Source organism: Bison bison, unplaced genomic scaffold (genome assembly GCF_000754665.1).
Source record: "Bison bison bison isolate TAMUID 2011002044 unplaced genomic scaffold, Bison_UMD1.0 scf7180017864343, whole genome shotgun sequence".
In the NCBI taxonomy this organism is placed as follows: domain Eukaryota; kingdom Metazoa; phylum Chordata; class Mammalia; order Artiodactyla; family Bovidae; genus Bison; species Bison bison.
In genome coordinates, this window is record NW_011494915.1 from 3,403,378 (window position 1) to 3,424,672 (window position 21,295).

The 21,295-nt window shown below is 37.4% G+C and overlaps 1 protein-coding gene across 5 annotated transcripts in view; it reads right to left on the bottom strand.

The window, feature by feature from the left end:
• Window positions 1–3,439: 3,439 nt before the first annotated feature.
• Window positions 3,440–21,295, bottom strand: part of SPDL1 (spindle apparatus coiled-coil protein 1) — a 33,076-nt gene continuing 15,220 nt past the window's right edge. For 4 of the 5 annotated variants that reach the window (XM_010854572.1, XM_010854577.1, XM_010854576.1 and 1 more), the window contains exons 5-12: window positions 19,589–19,738; window positions 19,390–19,488; window positions 19,203–19,313; window positions 16,935–17,075; window positions 11,214–11,317; window positions 10,217–10,404; window positions 6,571–6,913; window positions 3,933–4,174 (exon numbers count right to left, since the gene is read on the bottom strand). In XM_010854572.1, coding sequence (XP_010852874.1) covers window positions 4,027–4,174; window positions 6,571–6,913; window positions 10,217–10,404; window positions 11,214–11,317; window positions 16,935–17,075; window positions 19,203–19,313; window positions 19,390–19,488; window positions 19,589–19,738 — 1,284 coding nt within the window. In that variant the 3' untranslated portion in view covers window positions 3,933–4,026. Of the gene's footprint in view, window positions 4,175–6,570; window positions 6,914–10,216; window positions 10,405–11,213; window positions 11,318–16,934; window positions 17,076–19,202; window positions 19,314–19,389; window positions 19,489–19,588; window positions 19,739–21,295 lie in introns of all 5 variants that reach the window. The other variant, XM_010854573.1, reaches the window with a different exon arrangement.

A 21,295-nucleotide genomic window follows, 5' to 3' on the forward strand; every position in this document is an offset into this window, starting at 1 on the left:
CAGGTAGGTTATTTATCACTGAGTCACCAGGGAAGTCCCCACATATTTTAAATAATTATAAAAAAAAATTAAAGGATTACCTAAACAAACCATTTTTTGAATCATAAACTTGCTAAAGCCTATCCATTTATGTGGATAAGTTTAGATTTCAACTCAAGCAGTTTAATAACAGATGCTACAATAGTAACTATTATGCTAAACTAGGTAGTATTGAGAGACGTAACACAGGCCAATTACCTAGCAGCTCAATAAACATTAGCACCCTTCCAATACCTTAGGAGCTCCCTGGTGGAGCTAGTGGTAAAGAATACACCTGCCAATGCAGGAGACAGAAGCAGGTTTGATCCCTGGGCCAGGAAGATCCCCTGAAGGAGGGCATAGGAACCCACTCCAGTATTCTTGCCTGGAGAATCCCATGGACAGAGCCTGGTGGGCTACAGTCCATAGGGTGGCAGAATCAGACACTACTGAAGCAACTTAGCATGCATACATACACTGATACTTTATTCGAGGCAAGAAAGCATACTTACTTTGTCATCTTTGTTCTAGGCCCATTCACAGGGCTTATTATGTCTAATCAGTGAAAACGATAAATCAAGGCTTTATAACATCTGACCCTCAAGCCACCTTTGACTAATGATGAGGAAAAAAGTGCCTATTATTAATAGTTATCTTAGTTTCACATTTTCTATATAAAAATGAAGGTTTGGAAAACATTATTTTTGATCACGCAAACATACACAAACACTTCCCTTGACTCCAACTTGGACACCCCACAGGGAACTGAATAAAAGTGTTCATCAAAATTGAAATACCTTCCACCCCTATTTTCTCTTACCAGCACAACTAATCCACATGTAGCAGATATATTCCTTTCTCCCAGAGAACCACATCCTATTTTGCCAGCAACTCTTCACTACTTTGCTTCTTTAAATTATATCGCAACTCCAACCATCACTCTGCATTTCCACTGTTCACACTTGTATTTCCTACTTGGTCTACAGAATGGCCAAACTAGCTTTTTTCAGCCTCCATTCTTATCTTTTTGTTTTAAATTTGTTTTCCATTATGCCCCTAGAGTATTTTTACAGAAAATAAATTGAGCATTCAACCCTTTAAATTTGTTCAGTAATTGCTTTGCTTCTATCGATTATTCAGTTTTCTTGTCATTTAGTATGCCGATTTTTCAAAACATTTTCCTAAAAGACTCAAGACTCAGCAGAATTGTTTCAGTCTCCGTGGGTGATAAGACAGAAGCTGGATGGATAAGGTTCTCTTGTCAACTCTATTCTTCAACCTTCAAACACACTTGCTCATTTTGTTTACAAATCTTTGTTTGTAAAACAGATTCCCTAACTTGCACTCTTCATGGTTTTGCTCCTAGCCATCTCTTCAGATCCTGTTTACTGTTACAGTTTTCTTCACAAGCCCTATATACCCAGCCGTTTCAGTCTTCAGTTTGCTGAATTAAAGATGTTTCATACATTTATTGGATGAACAGCTATTTCTTCCACTTGTAATGCTATTCTCTGTGGCTTAGGAAACCTCTGAAGCCATCTCAGTTTAGAAATGATGAAAATTAAAAAAGCCCCAAGTCAGTTTGTTGTTTTCCTTCTTGGTTCCTATAGCACTCTATACACACTTAATGTCTACAACTCTTGTCTCATTATTTACTAACACTTGTAACCTTGGAGCGCCAAATAATTGATGGTTTTGAACTATGGTGTTGGAGAAGACTCTTGAGAGTCCCTTGGACTGCAAGGAGATCCAACCAGTCCATGCTAAAGGAAATCAGTCCTGAATGTTCATTGGAAGGACTGGTGCTGAAGCTGAAACTCCAATACTTTGGCCACCTGATGTGAAGAGCTGACTCATTTGAAAAGACCCTGATGCTGGGAAAGATTGAGGGCAGAAGAAGAAGGGGATGACAGAGGATGAGATGGTTGGATGGCATCACTGACTCAATGGACATGGGTTTGGGTGGGCTCCAGGAGCTGGTGATGGACAGGGAGGCATGGCGTGCTGCGGTTCTTGGAGTTGCAGAGTCGGACTCGACTGAGCAACTGAACTAAACTGTGATTTTGGACAAATAACCTCTTTGATACCTTGATTTCCTCATCTGTAAAATGAGCATCAGTATGGTATAATATCTAGCTCACAGAGATGTTGGAAAGGTTAAATGTGGTAATACGTGAAAGGGTTTTAACAAGTGCTTGGCACATTAGATATATTCAAATGTTAGATATAACTATGATTACTAGTAATATCACCAACTACCACTATTCATCTATATGGGTCTATTAAACTGTGAGCTCTGAAGGCTTATTCTTGTACCACTAGCACCTAACTCATGACAAAAACTCAGTGTTGGAAGGAAATGATCTATATTCTGTAATATGCAAGGAATATGGTGGTCATTCATTATTATCCTCAGGTTAAAATCATTTGTTTTCTAGTGCCTCCAGCTACTTTTTATAAGAAATATTATTTAATATGAAACTTGTAGCTTCTTTAGAGTATACTTTTTATAACTAATTAAAATTAGTTTATTATTTGATTTATTTAGAAGGGAGAGGCAATTTCCTTTTACCTAATATATTTCAATGTGACCCCATGGACTGTAGCTCATCAGGCTCCTCAGTCGATGGGATTTTCCAGGCATGAATACTGGAGTGGGTTGCCATTTCATTTTCCAGGGGATTCATTTCCTGACCCAGGGATTGAACCCGGGTCTCCCGCATTGTAGGCAGACGCTTTATCGTCTGAGCTACCAGGGAAGCACACAATATATTTCAATAGACTTATCTAATTAACCCAACGTAATGGTTAAGGATGTGTTAATTTGGCTGAAGCCCAGAAATGTTGTCAAACATCATTCTAGACCTTTCTGTGTGTGCTTTTGGATAAGATTAACACTTAAATCTGTGGCCTCTGAGTAAAGCAGATTTCCCTCCGGAATGTGGGTGGCCCAAGCATGTAATTAGTTGAAGCCCTGGATTTAAAAAAAAGGCTAACCTGCCCTGAAAAATGGCAACTTTTGCAGCAGACAGCTTTTGGACTTAACTGTGACATCAGCTCTTCTTTGGGTCTACTGCCTGAGAGGCTACTTTGTAGGTTCTGGACTTGTCAGCCTCATTTGCAAAACACAATTCCTTAAAATAAATCTCTCTTCTCTCGACTAATACACCATCGAATGTATACATGAAATTAAGTTACAGACCAGGCTATAATCACTTACAGGAAAAAAGCCTTTATTTGGAAAGTTTAGAATTGAAAATATATATTATGTGTGTGTGCATATATATATATATATATACACACACACACAAATTATATGTACCAGGGAATTAAGAATCCCTGATTTCATTTTTGTTCTTTTATTATCTTTGATAACACACTATAATCTATGTAGAATAAAAAAACAAAAAGGAGATAAATTATAGCAGCTTTATTTTAAATTTCAAAATTGTATTTTTCATGTAATCGAAACAAAACTTAAATCATGTAGATGAATACAAAGATGAACATACCTGCTTTAAACACTGACAAAATCTAGTTACAATATATTTTTAACAAAGTTTTCTATTTTCACAACATAGTGAAAAACTATATTCATAAAAATGTTGGAAAATATAATAATGTATTCTCTTTTCAAGTATATATGGCTCTGAAGGTACTTTAATAATCTATATACAATGCATCCAACAGATTTATAATAACACTTTCCTTCAGTTAATAGTCTATTCACTGTGATTCACAGTTCATCACTTAAGGAACTGTCCTGGTTAGAATCACAATCACATTTTAAATGTTTGGTCAAAGCATGAAAATATCAGTTCCTGGCACAATGAGTAGAAGGAAAATAGGCTGCAAGAAGGTATCCTCAGATAAAGACAATCTTTAAGCTTCAGAGCAATCTTTGGGGCAAGTGGTACCTTATTCTCATAAAGGAAAAGTCTTTACTGCTGAGGGCACTGGGTCTCTGGAGTTGACTTGGAGGACACATACACAGTAGGGTATGATTTCTTACTGCTGAGGGCACTGGGTCTCTGGAGTTGACTTGGAGGACACATACACAGTAGGGTATGATTTCTTACAAGCTGCTTTTTCCAGTTTGCTTGCAGTTTCTTTCCCTTGTTTAACTTCTCTTTGAAGCCTTGATTCAGCAGCTAACCTACAGGCATTAAAGCATCCATTCTGAATTCAAATGTGGTCAGGAAAAATTAAAGAAGAAATAATCCTATAGTATAATGGATCTCTTAATGAGACAAGGTGATTTTTTTTAAGGTATTTAAGAAGAAAAATTACAGTTGACTCCAATACAATTAAAAAAAACTAAATCACTGCCTTGCTCAAAATATTTTCTATCAGTAGGCTTAATTTTTCAAATGTCTAAAGAAATATCTTTAAGGCTGATAAAAAGTCATGGCAAAGTCTAGAATAAAGAATTAAAATATAATGATACCTATCATGATAAACATATCTAACAAAAAATGTTTAATGCTAGAGCACTGTATTAATGTTAACATGACTCAACAAAAGCAAATGTAAGATAAAAACTAACAAGGAAACCTGGGCTGCATGGATATCTAAATATCCCATTAAAAAACTCGAATTTCAACTAGCAAAATAATAGTTTAAGAAAAAATAAACAATGAAGAAATATTTTAAAGGGCCTATACAGATATTTTATAGCAAGAGCATCAATTAAATTTATAAAGCATGCAACAGTGAATCTCCTAATAGAAGCCATGTTTATTATTATAATATTATCATAGGATAATCATGCAGAGGACAAAAGGCTGGAAACATCTGAAGTTAGCAGATGGACTCACTCACACACACACACACACACACAGAAATGTTTTGTTATTTTGTTTTTGTTTAAGGAGAAGGTGATGGCACCCCACTCCAGTACTCTTGCCTGGAAAATCCCACGGACGGAGGAGCCTGGTGGGCTGCAGTCCATGGGGTCGCTAAGAGTCGGACATGACTGAGCGACTTCACTTTCACTTTTCACTTTCATGCATTGGAGAAGGAAATGGCAACCCACTCCAGTGTTCTTGCCTGGAGAATCCCAGGGATGGCGGAGCCTGGTGGGCTGCCGTCTATGGGGTCGCACAGAGTCGGACACGACTGAAGCGACTTAGCAGTAGCAGTAGCAGCAGCAAGACAAAAAATTTCAACATGCTATTTGAGTCAAACAAGTATCTGAACATTTGCTTGAATAATTTTTATTAAGCAAAAAAAGGCAGAAGAAGAAATGAAGACAACATAGAGAGTAAGATTTGCATTGATCAGTTCTGGAAATTCACCTCCAGAAATATACAATGGTCAAGCACACATACACAATGAATCACATATACACAAGCGTAACTTGTTGAATTCAATTCACAATTAGTTGAAACTGTGTGTGTATCAGATAGCATTCATTTAAAGGTACCCTTTTCCTTGAGAATATTAAGCTTTTAGTTCAAGTGACTTATAGGTTATAATGCTATTACATAAAAATTCAAGAAATGGAGTAATACATTACTCCAATTAACAAAAGCTGCAATATTGTTGAAATGCTTTCATTGTTGAATACTACATTTAGTAAAATGTAAAATGTCTTATTTTGTACGTCTCCATTAAGACTGATGTAGTACCTTAAAGATCTAGTAGCACCTTAAAGACCTCCTTTCATAGCAGACAATCCAAGCTAACTATTTTCATACCAATACGGTTAATTTTTAAAATATCTATTTATTTTAACTCCACTATCATTCCACTGCATAAAGACATCCTTCATCTTTATCACCCTTTTTCGCCTTCTCCGTTTTCCTCATTCGCTTCTTTTTTGCCCATCCTTGGTCCTGCTACACACATCAGGAACGTGCTTTTACACCACCCTAACCTCAGTCACTGGACCTACTGTTCCCTTCCACTCACTTTCTCTTACCGTCTTTCTGGCCTCTATTATTTTAATTTTTTAAAAAATGTTAATTCCTACAGACATGTATGTCTGACACCTCCTCTTTTAGTCACAAACTCAATTATGCAAAAACTAGAGGCTTTGAAGTTTGGGTGTAAATTGAAAACAAATACCTTTGATATTTTAAAATGTCAGAATAGGTATTAAAGCACATGCTTGAAGGCTTAGAATAAACAATTTCAAAAGCCATAAAAAAATTTCACCTAACAGTTTTTTGGAAGGCTGAAATTTCTTAAGACTAATTGCAAAGCCCTTTTAGGAGGTAAGGTAATTTTTCTTTCAGGTCACTCCTGAACCAGGAAAAAAATAACTACATTTATTCAAAACAACAAAACATTCAGAGATGTACTAGACTTGTGACAGAGAAAAGTGCTACTGTTTAAAATAATTCCCTTATTCAGGAGTCTTTTCCCCTTGAAATCATCTTAGTCTTTCTTAAAGTTTTAGAAAATTGGAAGGTAGGTAGATGAAACTGGGGAATTATACTGCATACAATACTAAGAAAATAGATTAAGAAATAGACAGCACAGTTCATGCAGCGATAGAGACAAGATGGAGAGGGCTGCTCGCTGCCTTGCAGGAGAGACGACACTGACCTGGGAGAGTTAGGGGTGTTTCTGCTTCTTTCACTTAAGGCTTCCGAGTCAGCTGGAACTCCTGTAAGTTTCACACACTTCTTTTCCTTTCTTGGCTGAATATCCAGGGTCAGACTTTTGTAAGGAGAGAGAATGACTCCTGATGTGCTTACAGAAACTGTCTTTTCTAGCTGCAAGTTGTTATCTTCCGAACCGTCAGAACAGGATTGAGCCTCCTCTTTCTGTGGTGATAGTCTATAATCTTCTTCCCCAATAGCACTGGTGGCACATACACCATTAGGGGTGCTTATATCCACAGGTAGGACCTCACGTCTCTTTTTGAGTACAGGCACTTCAATTTTCTCTGAGAATAAAAACAATTAAAAAATGTATTTAGTCAATATGTCAAAGATACAATCAACATAAGGTAGAACTAGCTATAAATGTATTTGTTTTCCTTTGTTTTCCACGCCTGTTTCTTTAAAAACTATTCATCTCCTTACTGAAATACACTGTCTTTAATTCTTTCTTTTTTATGGATTCCATTAACTGTATCTTTGCAAGGTTATCTGCCTATAAATTTTTCCTTGGGACCTCAATATATTTGACTGTAGCAATGAACACTTAAATGTTCTCTTCTAGGCATACAAAAAAGATCTTCATGACCCAGATAATCACAATGGTGTGATCACTCACTTAGAGCCAGACAACCTGGAATGAGAAGTCAAGTGGGCCTTAGGAAACATCACTATGAACAAAGCTAGTGGAGGTGATGGAATTCCAGTTGAGCTATTTTGAATCCTAAAAGATGATGCTGTGAAAGTGCTGCACTCAATATGCCAGCAAATTTGGAAAACTCAGCAGTGGCTACAGGACTGGAAAAGGTCAGTTTTCATTTCAATCCCAAAGAAAGGCAACGGCAAAGAATGCTCAAACTACCACACAATTGCACTCATCTCACATGCTAGCAAAGTAATGCTCAAAATTCTCCAAGCCAGGCTTCAATAGTATGTGAACTATGAACTTCCAGATGTTCAACTGGGATTTAGAAAAGGCAGACGAACCATAGATCAAATTGCCAACATCTGCTGGATCAAGAAAAAGCAAGAGAATTCCAGAAAAGTATCTACTTCTGCTTTATTGACTATGCCAAAACCTTTGACTGTGTGGATCACAACAAACTCTGGAAAATTCTTAAAGACATGGGAATACCTGACCAGCCTCTTGAGAAATCTGTATGCAGGTCAAGAAGCAGCAGTTAGAACTGGACATGGAACAACAGACTGGTTCCAAATAGGAAAAGGAGTATGTCAAGCCTGTATATTGTCACTCCGCTTATTTAACTTATATCCAGAGTACCTCATAAGATATGCTGGGCTGGATGAAGCACAAGCTGGAATCATGATTGCCGGGAGAAATATCAATAACCTCAGATATGGAGATGACACCACCCTTATGGCAGAAAGCGAGAGCTAAAGAGCCTCTTGATGACAGTGAAAGAGGAGAGTGAAAACAATGGCTTAAAACTCAACATTCAGAAAACTAAGATCATGGCAGCTTGTCCCATTACTTCATGGCAAATAGATGGGGAAACAGTAGAAACAGTGTCAGACTTTGGGCTCCAAAATCACCGCAGATGGTGACTGTAGCCATGTAAAAGATACTTGCTCCTTGGAAGAAAAGCTATGACAAACCTTAACAACTTATTAAAAAGCAGAGACATTACTTTGCCAACAAACATCCGTCTAGTCAAAGCTACGGTTTTTCCAGTAGTCATGTACGGATGTGAGAGTTGGACTATAAAGAAAGCTGAGCACTGAAGAATTGATGCATTTGAACTGTGGTGTTGGAGAAGGCTCTTGAGAGTCCCTTGGACAGTAAGGAGATCCAACCAGTCCATCCTAAAGGAAATTAGTCCTGAATATTCATTGGAAGGACTGATGCTGAAGCTGAAACTCCAATACTTTGGCCACTTGATGTAAAGAACTGACTCATTTGAAAAGACCCTGATGCTGAGAAAGATTGATGGCGCAAGAAGGGGATGACAGAGGATGAGATGGTTGGATGGCATCACTGACTCAATGGACATGAGTTTGAGTAAACTCCACGAGTTGGTGATAGACAGGGAGGCCTGGCGTGCTGCAGTCCATGGGGTTGCAAAGAGTTGGACACGACTGAGCGACTGATCTGATTGACTGAACTGAGGGTTATTATAAAAGTTGCATGGGGTTTCAGCATGGAAATTAGGAAGGATATAGTGCATAAGAGTCAAGCAATCCAGGTACAAATCCTGGTGCTAACAACACTCAGCAGCTGAGTGACCTTGGAAAAGTACTTAACCTCTCTGAGCATTGTTTTCTTACTTTTTTTAAAGCTTGAATAATAATAATCATTTACTGATCAGCTAAGTAGAAAGCACTGTGGTAACTGCTATATGCTTTTACACTTAATCTAAAACACGATCTATGTTTTTGTAATGTATAAAATGGAATTAAAAGCACTAATTGAATGAACATTCAGTAGTGTGTTATAAGGATTAACATAACATCATTCCATCTCCTATGCAGGTCTAGATATACGGTCACAGAATAATCATTCTAATACTTTTTCTGTTTTCCAAAACTAGCATTCTTTCATTTTCAGAATCAAAATATTAATTAAGTTGGGGAAACCACAGTTGACTGTGGGGCTGGTGTTCCTGCTCTACACTGTTGTTTTTAAATCATTATTTTTCCTTTTTCTTGCACTGCTTCTTTGAAATCCACACCATCAATATTCACTATACTTCCTCCTGCTTGCACTACTTAGTTCAGCAGACCTTTGAAATTTGAAGTGGATAACTCTTAATCAGGACAGTCTATTAATCAGAGAAGGGGAAAAAGATGAGAGAAAGAGAAGCCTTTTTAAACTATAAAGAAACCTTATTATTGCTGACAATCTGCCCCCTATTGTTGAGAATCACTCCTGTCCCTGAAATGATGATGAAGAGAGAGTTGTAGGCATGTGAACGGTGTAGGGGCAAAAATGACTGAAAGTCTATAACCTAGAACACGTAACAGAACTTTTTTTGGCCTAAGAACCGTCACATTCTTAGACTCCATTATTTCAGGTTTTCTATGAACAGTTACTATTAACTAATATAGCTCTTGCAAAGAGTTGACTCATTGGAAAAGACTCTGATGCTGGGAGGGATTGGGGGCAGGAGGAGAAGGGGACGACAGAGGATGAGATGGCTGGATGGCATCACCGACTTGATGGACGTGAGTCTGAGTGAACTCTGGGAGTTGGTGATGGACAGGGAGGCGTGGCATGCTGCGATTCATGGGGTTGCAAAGAGTCAGACACGACTGAGCAACTGAACTGAATATAGTTCTTAAACATCAGTTGCCTCAATAAAACTGAACTCTTTAGTATTACATAAGATGCTGCAATCTTAAATGGAAAAGGCTCAAATGTTAAAGAATACTCATGTTATTCATGCACATCCAATACACAGTTCTCTTTCCTACAAATTCTGTAGCAATACATTTATTTTATTAAATATAGATACAAAGTCAAAAATTAGTTTGTAATGAGGTTTCCATAAAGCTGTAGAAAGAAAAAAAATTGATATGATTTCTCAGAGCTTCTCATGATATAAAAGACAAAATATATGATACATTCATACCTTCAGGTTCATACTTCAGTTTTAGCTCATCTAATTTAGCTCTCAGTTTCATATTTTCACTTTGGGAAAGCTGGAGGTGCCTTTCATTTAAAAAAAGTTTCCGCTCAATATCCAGAGCCCGCTGGCTCTCAAGTAGTGCTTTCATCCGCTGGATGGACAATTCACCTTTGATGCTTTCACTTTCTTTGCTACATTAATAAAAAAAAAAAAAAGAGAGAGAACCAAGGAATATTAACATAGCACATGAAATACATAGTTTTTAGTACAAACTATTTGTTTAGTTGCTAAGTTGTGTCCAACTCTCTTGTACCCCAGGGACTGTGCCTGTCAGGCTCCTCTGCCCATGGGATTCCCCAGGCAAGAATACTGGAGTGGGCTGCCATTTTCTTCTCCAGAGGATGTTCCCTATCCAGGGATCAAACCCCCATTTCTTGCGTCTCCTGCATTGGCAGGCACATTCTTTACCACTGACCCACCTGGAAAGCCCACCAGTTGTTTACTATATTATATATTTTAACTCTTAGTAAAACATATTTTCCTGGTGTTTTTTAGTAACAAAGAAAGAATAAGCAAATTAAGATTTAACAATAGCAGTTTCAAATAAAAAAATCTCATGCATTTTTCAAAGGAAATGGACAAAGAGGGGCATACTTTCCATATTACACATGTATAAATAAACTCCTTTAAGTTTTAAATTACATGATATTTATTCTTAAAAAAAATTAGGTTATAAGAACATTTTCTAAAGTTCTTTATATTTGCTAATTTGAAAGGCTTTAAGAAAAACAAAAAACTAAAAACATTTAATTATTCATTTAAAGTATTTTTCTTCAATAACCAGTAATAATTATATCTTGAATAAATATCATTTGCTGCACAGAGGTATTTTTGTTGTTCTTTTCTGGAACTTTCTTTTGGCAATGTAAAGACAAAACTACTACCACTTATTACAAGCAAGTGAACAGAGTCTCTGTCTTTCTAAGCACCCAACACTTACTTTAAGTTGTCAAGCTTTATTTGAAGTAAATCTGTGTAATAGGTGTCATCTTCCAGAGCAACAGAGTTGGCTGAAGGTTTAGATTCCATACTTTCATATAAACTCTAAAGAAAACAACAATTCTTACTACTTAGATAATAAATTAGGTTAGCATAGGTTTATTAATATCAGTTACCATTACTGAATGCTTATCATATGCCAGGCACTGTGCTAAGTACTATCCACGTAACTCACTCCCTTTCTGAAGCAGGTGTAAGAAGGAGCACTCCTCTGTTACAGATGAGGGAGCTGGCTCACAATACTACAGGCAAGTAGACTGACAAGAGAGAACCTGAACACAGCTCTGTCTCCGAAGCCTATGCTTCTAATCACACCTGTGTCCTCCCTCTGGTTCCTCTCTCCTGGCTTTTAATATGGAAGAAACAAATACTCACTGGGAAAGTGCTACACTCAATATGCCAGCAAATCTGCAAAACTCAGCAGTGGCCACAGGACTGGAAAAGGTCAGTTTTCATCCCAATCCCAAAGCCTTAATTCCAGCCTTATAAAACAGCCATAAATAACAAAAATATGAAAAAGAGTGGAAATCCGTATAGTTATTTTTGGTGCCCGCTCTTCTGAGATTCTGAAAGAATCTCTGTACAATTTCTCTAAGGAAAAAAAATGTAAATCTGCTTAAAAGTATGTAAACAAATTCAGAGATTGCAGGTAAAAGCCCTTAATTTAAAGCCATACTTTTCGAAGTATAGTGCAGATTATACTGGTGAGCCACATACACCTTTTTTCAAGTTCAACCAAAATTGCAGTCCTTTCAACAATTCTTGTAAGAGAAAGAAAATTATATAAACTTAAAATTTTACACCAATAGCTAATTTTATAATAATAGCTACAATTTAGAATGTTGACATTATTAACGTTTACAAAGTTTGTCATTTATAAGCTGTGATTAGTTCTTTAGTGAGAAGACAGATATCTGTGCTCCCTAAGTTAATTTATAAATTCAATGTACTCCTAATAAAAATGCCAACAAACTTTTTTTTTGAGCTAGACGAGATGTTCATAGGGAAAAACAGACATGAAAGGACAGAAAAAATGCTGAGAAAGCAAAGCTGTGGTGGGAGAAGAGCCCTACCAGACAAAACGTAACTGTGAAACCTCTAAAATTAAAAGTATGGCACCGATGTGCAGAAAAGCAGGCCAATTGAATAGAATGGAAAATCCAGAAACAGACTCAAGCATATATGAAAATTTGATATATGATAAAGATCTTATATTAAATCACTGCTATCAAGACTGACTTTTAAATAAACGATGCTGGGACAACTGGCTAGTTATTTGGAAAAGGTAAAATTAGATTTATACCTCACCCTATACACAAGAATAAACTTCAATCGAGATCAGGTCTCTAAATGTAAAATGTGAAACCATACAAACACTACTAGAAAACATGCGTCAGTTTCTCTATATACCCATGCAAGTAAATACACCTATGAAAACATGCTAAAACTCACTCATTATTACAAAAATAGAAATTAAGACTACACTGAGATACCATTTCTTATCTATCAATCCAGCAAAAATTTCTTAAAATAATACATTTTATTGGTGAGGTGACAGAGAAATGAGCGCTATGATACAGTGCTAGTTTACTTTGACTCAGCAATTGTACTGTAGGAATTATTCAGGATAATACATCAATAATAAGGAAACACACATACATGCAAAATACACTTTGTAGCACTGTACATAATTGCAAAATACTGGAAATAATCTAAATACCCAGACAGAGGAGAATGTATGAGAACCCATATATCAGAATCCTCTGTTGCTGTGAATTAGGAAGATCTCTCTAAACTAGATGAAGTGATTTCTAGGTTAAAATAAAAAAAAAAGGAAACTATAAAAGACTATCTGTGCTATGCCACATTTGTCCAAGAAATAAAAAGGGAAGATAAAGCCTACATAAAGCTGCTCTCTTTGCACAGAGGAACAGGGCATGAGTAAATCAGAAACAAACTGGCTGCCCAGACAGGTGGGTGTCAACAGAGGGGAAGGAACGGAGACGGGCAAAACTCGGTACAGTTTTGACTTTAGACCACGTTAATGGTTCACATGCTGGAAAGAGTAAATAAATTCAACAAGGATGGACAAAACCTAATTATTTCAGATGAACAACACACTCATAACTGGTAAGGGAAAGTGCAGCACTCAATATGCCAGCAAATTTGGAAAACTCAGCAGTGGCCATAGGATTGGAAAAGGTCAGTTTTCATTTCAATCCCTAAGAAAGGAAATGCCGAAGAATGTTCAAATCATGTACAATTGCACTCATTTCACATCCTATCAAGATTAGGCTAAAAATCCTTCAAGCTTGGCTTCAGTAGTACACGAACCGAGAAATTCCAGATGTACAAGTTGGATTTAGAAAAGGCAAAGGAACCAGAAATCAAATTGTCAACATTCGCTGGATCACAGGAAAAGCAAGACAATTCCAACAAAACATTTACTTCTGCTTCATTGACTATGCTGAATCCTTTAACTGTGTGGATCACAACAAACTGTGGAATATTCTTGAAGAGATGGGAATATCAGACCACCTTAACTGTCTCCTGAGAAACTTGTATGCAAGTTAAGAAACAACAGTAAGAATTGTACGTGGAACAATGGACTGGTTCAAAATAGGGAAAGGAGTACATCAAGGCTGTATATTGTCACCCTGCTTATTTAACTGTATGCAGAGTACATCATACGAAATGCAGGGCTGGATGAAGCACAAGCTGGAAACAAGATTGCTGGGAGAAATATCAATAACCTCAGATATGCAGATGATACCACTTTAACGGCACAAAATGAAGAGGAACTAAAGAGCCTCTTAATGAAGGTGAAAGAGGAGAGTGAAAAAGTTGGCTTAAAACTCGACATTCAAAAAATGAAGATAAAGGCATCCAGTCCCATCACTTCATGGCAAATAGATAAACAGTGGAAACAGTGTCAGACTTCATTTTTTTGGGCTCCAAAATCACTGCAGATAGTGACTGCAGCCACAAAACTAAAAGACGCTTCCTCCTTGGAAGAACAGATATGACAAACCTAGACAGTGAATCAAAAAGCAGAGACATCACTTTGCCAACTAAGGTCCATTTAGTTAAAGCTAAGGCTTTTCCAGTAGTCATGTATGGATGTGAGAGTTGGACCATAAGGAAGGCTGAAAGCCGAGGAATTGATGCTTTCGAACTTTGGTGCTGGAGATGACTGTTGAGGTCCCTTGGACAGCAAGGAGACCAAACCGGTCAAATCTAAAGGAAATCAACCCTGAATATTCACTGGAAGAACTGGTGCTGAAGCTAAAGCTCCAATAACTTTGGCCACCTCAGGTGAAGAACTGACTCATTTGAAAAGACCCTGATGGTGGGAAAGATTGAGGGCAAGAGGAGAAGAGGGTGACAGAGATGAGATGGTTGGACGGCATCACTGACTCAATGCACATGAGTCTGAGTAGACTCAGGGAGATAATGAAGGACAGGGAAGCCTGGTGTGCTGCAGTTCATGCGGTCGCAGAGTTGGACGTGACTGAACAACAACAACAAAACCTTTGAACATAGTATTTTGACTATATACCCTCAAGTTAAAAACAAAAAGAACAAATCCTGAACTTTAATGAATAATTTCAAAACTATATATATTTTAAGAATGAGTAAATAAGCAAATATGTTGAGGACAATAAGAGCCAGGTTTTTCACTGTTGGAAAAAATGGGGTAGGCAAAGAACCCTGTGGCACTGGACTCAAACTGGAGTTATTAAGTACGACATCAAGGTTTTATTATGTGTTTATGTGTATATATGTGTGTGTAATACACAAAATTGTTTACATGAAACATTGCTAAACATGCATATAACACATACCTAAATACACTAAATATGTGGACATAGACTTCCTGTTCTGTCTGCTAAAAGAATCCAGAAGTGATGACATTTCAGTAGCAATAAGCACATTCAGTGCCCAGATTCTGGTTTCTAAGTGCCCTTCTTCATTTAAAGGAACCTACGTTCCTTGTAGAAATGTTGATTCCATTTGTTGTGCCAGAGTAAGGAAGTACCCCCACTGGCCAAATCTGGGACAGAGTAAATAAGGAAGTTATAGATTACAGTCCATAGGATAAAATAAGAATTTATGAGACTATATGACATCAGTAAGTGAGGAGAAAAGCTCTAATTCATTATTCTAACTGAAATTATCATTTGGCAATCATCACAGTAATACCTGTTTCAGGCAAAAATCATCAATGGATGTTCAAGTATAAGGGGAAATAGATATACCTGGCCTAAGTAACTCCCTATGAAATATTTAAGGTTAATATCACCTGTTACAGTAGAAATAGACATCATGTGCCATCTGACGTGACATATTGAGAAAGTATTCTACTACTCCTGGAGTATTCCCATCAAAAATAAGAGAGCCTGAGGAATTGTCCCAGACTGTTTCTGTTCAGTTGCTCAGTTGTGCCTGACCCTTTGCAACCCCATGGACTGCAGCATGCCAGGCTTCCCTGTTCTTCTCTACCTCCTTGAGTTTGCTCCAAGTCATGTCCACTGACCTGGTGATGCCATCCAACCGCCTCATCCACTGCCACCCTGTCCTCCTGCGGTCAGTCTTTCCTGACTTTAATTATATGGGCCTTTAGAGTCTTTAAAGAGACTTGACAATTAAATACAACGTATGATCACAGATTGGACCCTAGAAAGGAAAGCATTTGGTCGCTTTTGTATTCCAGGAAGGACATTAGTGGTAATTCCTAAAGTGTAAAAGGCAGCTCAGCTAAAACTATGTATCAATGTAAGTTTCCTGATTGATCATTGTACTATGGTTATGTAAAAGATAAACTTCACTGCTGAGTAACAACTTAAGGGTAAAGGGATAACTGGTTTGCAACTTACTCTCAAATGTTTCAGATAAAAATGTATATACATGGAGAGAGAGAAAATAAAAATGCAAATGTGGTGAAACTGACAACTGGGGAATCTGGGTGAAGAGTATGTGGTAATAGTTTTACAACTTTCCTGAAGGTTTGAATTTCAAAAATTTTGAAATAGTTTACTAAAGACTTGTATGAATTCCAGTTGCCACATAATACTGGACAATGTGACAAAAATCTTACTTTGCATTCATCAAAAATTAGAGGTAGGAAGCACCAAAAAAGAATTAATTACTGGTAACACTTGACAAGAGGAACAAATCTCATTGACATAATGTAGAGTGGAAGACAGAAGCAAGAGTGTGTAGTGAACGGTTTCATTTATATGGAGTTCAAGAGTATTTGTACATGTAAAGCTGGTACAAGGTTAGACGGTGGGAGTACTCACTCAAAAGGGACATGGCAGAACTCTTCTGGAAGGTAGAAGTACTCTATACCATGAGCTGGTAATAACTGAAGGGGGTATATGTATGTAAAACTCACTGAGTTCCACACCTAAGACATGGGTGCTTTGAGTATAAATGAGTTAAAATTTACAATAACAACAACAAATATGGGGGCTCTATTAGAAGAAGCAGTAGTCCAAACCACTGAAAAGCAAAAACAAACTGGAAGAAAAAAGTAAATATTGGTAAATCTCAATACAAACTATAGATTAATTACATAATAAAGAAACCCATTCAGGTTAAAAGTAGCAAGATATTCAAACAAAAAACTGTTTTATTTCTAAAAGGTGTTTACACATACCTTAAATTTCTCCAGATTCCTAATTTCACCTAAGAGATGTTTAATTTCACCATTCTTCTGCTCCAACATGGCAAGCAACCGTTCCTGCTGTTCAAATTCCGCTTGAGACCCTTTCATTTGTAGCAATGTAGCGATCTGTACCTAGAAGACAAAAAAATTCTCCCCCATAAAATTGAATGGGGGAGAAGATTCTGATAACTATATTTTTGATACAATTCATACTTTGTACTATACTACTTTGGCTTCGTTTTAGAAGCTAAACAAATTAGCTGTGTCTAGTTTAATACTCTAATAATTTGAAAATATTTATTTCAGATAGCCTAGTTACAGATATAACTCTCTAGTACTTATTTCAACTACTTATGAGTTGGTATCTGAAGTCCATAACAATTGTCTGTACTTCTGTGAAACACAGCTGAACTGCATGGCTGTGGTCGAGAAGTCACCAGTTAAGTGGTAGAGAAACCCAGCAGGACGCTGTACTGTACTCACCATAGGCATTCTCATTAAGGGGCTGGTGCAGCTTCTCAAAAATTTTAATGAAATTCAGTAGTATTCAGTGGGGGAAATTATTAAGCTACTCACATTTGTAGCTTAATTGTGGCACAGGACAAGGATGGAAAGCAAAGGTAAAGGGTGCAAACTTCAATATAAAGTTATTTTTTCAAGAGCAGCAATCAACCTACCTAATTATGACTCCACCTCAACTTGGAGTTGCACAGCAACCAGAAGGAAATCAGCTAAAACCTAAACCTAGCATTCCTTTCTGCCTTTGGAAATTTCTGCAGTTCTAAAAAGTGTCAATTAGTTAAAATAAATTTTTGAGTACAGCAATTATATGAAGTTGCAGCTATGCTTATAAGTAAGAGACTACTTTTAACATTTTTAAGGATCCACTTTTTGCTCCTGCTTCATACTGGACTTCCCCGGTGACTCAGATGCTAAAGCACCTGCCTACAATGCAGGAGACCCAGGTTTGATCCCTGGGTCAGGAAGATCCCCTGGAGAAGGATATGGCAACCCACTCCAGTACTCTCGCCTGGAAAATCCCATGGACGGAGGAGCGAGGTAGGCTACTGTCCATGGGGTTGCAAGGAGTCAGCCACGACTGAGCGACTTCACTTTCACTTTTTCACTTTCATACTGTAAGCTAGACACATCAATCCCCCCAAAATTCAGAATGCTACCTGTGTCTAAAGATAGTTTGGGGTAGCAGAACAGTGAGAGATTAATAACAATAGCCCAACAAATGTATTTTAATGTATTTAAACAAAGAGCAAATATGAGAAAATTTACAAAGAAATAATTCCCAGATAGGGGAGAGCCAAGGTAAACCAGACAACACAACTGAAATCCTCAGAAATAAAAGACACAGTTGTTGTCCATTAAGTCAGTACTTTTCTATTTGCCAAACATGTAAGCATGTTGCTATGCCTTCGTTTAACTCCAGGACAACTCTTAAGAGGCAAGTTCTATCATCTCTATTTTACAAATGAGGTGACTAATTGCTCTGAAAAATAAGCATACTTGTCCAAAGTCACACAGCTAACAAGCGAGACTAGGATTCAATCCCAAGTTTATCTGATGCCAAAGTTTAATCACTGATCTTTCCTATTTCTTTGGTAAATCTCATCATCCTTAAAAGAGGCAGGAAACCTTACAGACTTCTAGTAAGTGCTACCACTTCAGGAGATCAGGAGTCTAAGGGTTGGCACAATACTGGAATCTAATTTCCACATGCTTTTCTGTTACCAGCTGTTCGGCAAAAATGACGCCCAACAAACCTTAATATTAAAAGGGCTGATATGCTTGACTTGAGAAACTGCAAGGAAAGGAAATTCAAACTTCAGTCTATTAATAAGCCTTTGTGGGAGAACTGAAGAATGGTGAGAGAGCTAGCTTTAGTTGAAGTAGACATTTCAGGGCTACCCTCAGAAAGAAACCAGGCCAACAGCAGGACAGAAAAATTTTTTAATACTTGATTTTTCCCATTACAAAGAAAGAGCTAATGGCAAGGCTACTAAGAATTAAAAACTCAAGGCTAGTGAGTAATAATTAAAAACTCAATCAATCCATGAATGCTACATATACCACTAAAATCTACACAGAATTAAATGTTTTTAAATAAAATATAAAAGGGATCTCTCATTCAATTAAAATATTTTTTTCTAAGGTCATGTAGTTCTAGAAATAATCGTTAAAGTGTATTACTTGTACAAGTCATACTGATACAAAATAAGGTTGAATAAATCTTACACTAATTCTTACCTTCATTCTTTGCATCTGTTCTCTATTAAATGCATTTTGCTTCTTCAGTGACTGATACTTGACTTTTATGCTGATAAGCTGACGTTCCATTGCTGCCCTTCGATCCTCCACCTAGAAAATATAACATGTTTAATTATGCTTTTATTAAGTGAAATGCCAATGTAATCAATGGAATATTTTTACGTACCTCTGCAAACAAAGAATTGCCTTTACTGTTGGGGTCCAAGGCTTGCTGGAGGGCCTGGTCTAGCTGCACCTGAAGGTCCTGATTCACTACACGAGCTTTCTAAATTCAAAAGAGAAAACAATTCAGCTACTTGACATAAGATTAGCAAGAAAACAACTTATATAAATTGGAAAAGATGGTATTACTATAATCACAATACCTCTAAGGCATCATAGTAAGAAACCGCTTCTTTCTCTCGCTCTTCTTTTTCTCCTTTAAGCCGGTCTACTTGGCGCATTAAATTAGCATTAAGAAGCTCGAGTTGTTCTTGTCTGTACTGTAGTTCATTCACTTCTTCTTGGAGCGTGGTCTATTAAACAGGAATTGAAAAAGAAGAAACTCTTGAATAATCCTTCAGTTAGCAGCTGTCAGTTTATCTATGAGCAGAGGTTAACACTCAAAACTAAAACTAATAACTACTCAAAGATTATTACAGTGCATAATAAAACAGCAAAATTCTGTAAAGCAATTATCCTTCAATAAAAAATAAATTCAAAAAAACTCAAAAAAAATTTTTTTAAATTATTTTTTAAAAAAGTGATCAAAAAAAGACTCCAGAGACTGTTTCTTTTCTATGAATTTAAAACTTTCATTTTTAAGTTAATTTTAGCTTACAATGAAAAAAATTATACACATATATCAACTTCCACTGTATGGATCACAGCAAACTCTGGAAAGGGGTACCAGACCACCTTACCTGCCTCCTGAGAAACCTGCATGCAGGTCAAGAAGCAGCAATTAGAACTAGACATGGAACAATAGATGGGTTTAAAATTTCAAAATTACTAAGTCATGGCTGTATATTGTCACACTGCTTATTTAACTTATATGCAGAGTACACCATTTGAAATGCCAGGCTGAATGAATCACAAGCTGGAATCAAGATTGCCGAAAAAATATCAACAACCTCAGATATGCAGATGATACCACTCTAATGGCAGAAAGTGAAGAGGAACTGAAGCGCCCCCTGATAAAGGTGAAAAGGAGATTGAAAAAGTTGGCTTAAAACTTAACATTCAAAAAAACGAAAATCATGGCATCTGGTCCCATCACTTCATGGCAAATAGATGGGGAAAATGTGGAAATAGTGGCAGATTTTCTTCGGCTGCAAAATCACTGCAGACGGTGACTGCAGCCATGAAATTAAAAGATGCTTGCCCCTTGGAAGGAAAGCTATGACAAACCGAAACAGCATATTAAAAAGCAGAGACATTACTTTGCCAACAGAGGTCCATACAGTCAAAGCTATGGGTTTTCCAGTAGTCATGTACAGATATGAGAGATGGACCATAAAGAAGGCTGAGTGCCGAAAAATTGATTCATTTGAACTGTGGTGTTGGAGAAGACTCTTGAGAGTCCCTTGGACCGCAAGGAGATCAAACCAGTCAATCCTAAAGGAGATCACTGGAAGAACTGAAGCTGAAGCTCCAATACTTTGCACACCTGACACAAAGAGCCAACTCACTGGAAAAGACCTTGATGCTGGGAAAGACTGAGGGCAGGAGGAGAAGGGAGTGAGAGAATGAGACGGATGGGTGGCATTACTGACTCAATGGACATGAGTTTGAGAAAACTTTGGGAGATAGTGAAGGACAGGTGTTAAATGGTCAGGAAGGACAAAAAGGACAAAAGGACAGGAAATTAAATGGTCTTGTTTAGGCTTCAGAGACAAAGCAGAGCAGGCCTCTGACCTTGCTTCTGGCCTGCCTGGACACTACCCTGACTGTGAGTGACTGCCTGCTGTGAGCGCAAGACTTGCAGCACTGCAAATAAGATGGGGAAGAATTTTGAGACTGTGGAGACCTTGGAGGGGCCCTGGCCAACCAAGCCCCAGGCATAACAACACTCCAAGTTTTACAAGACAAAA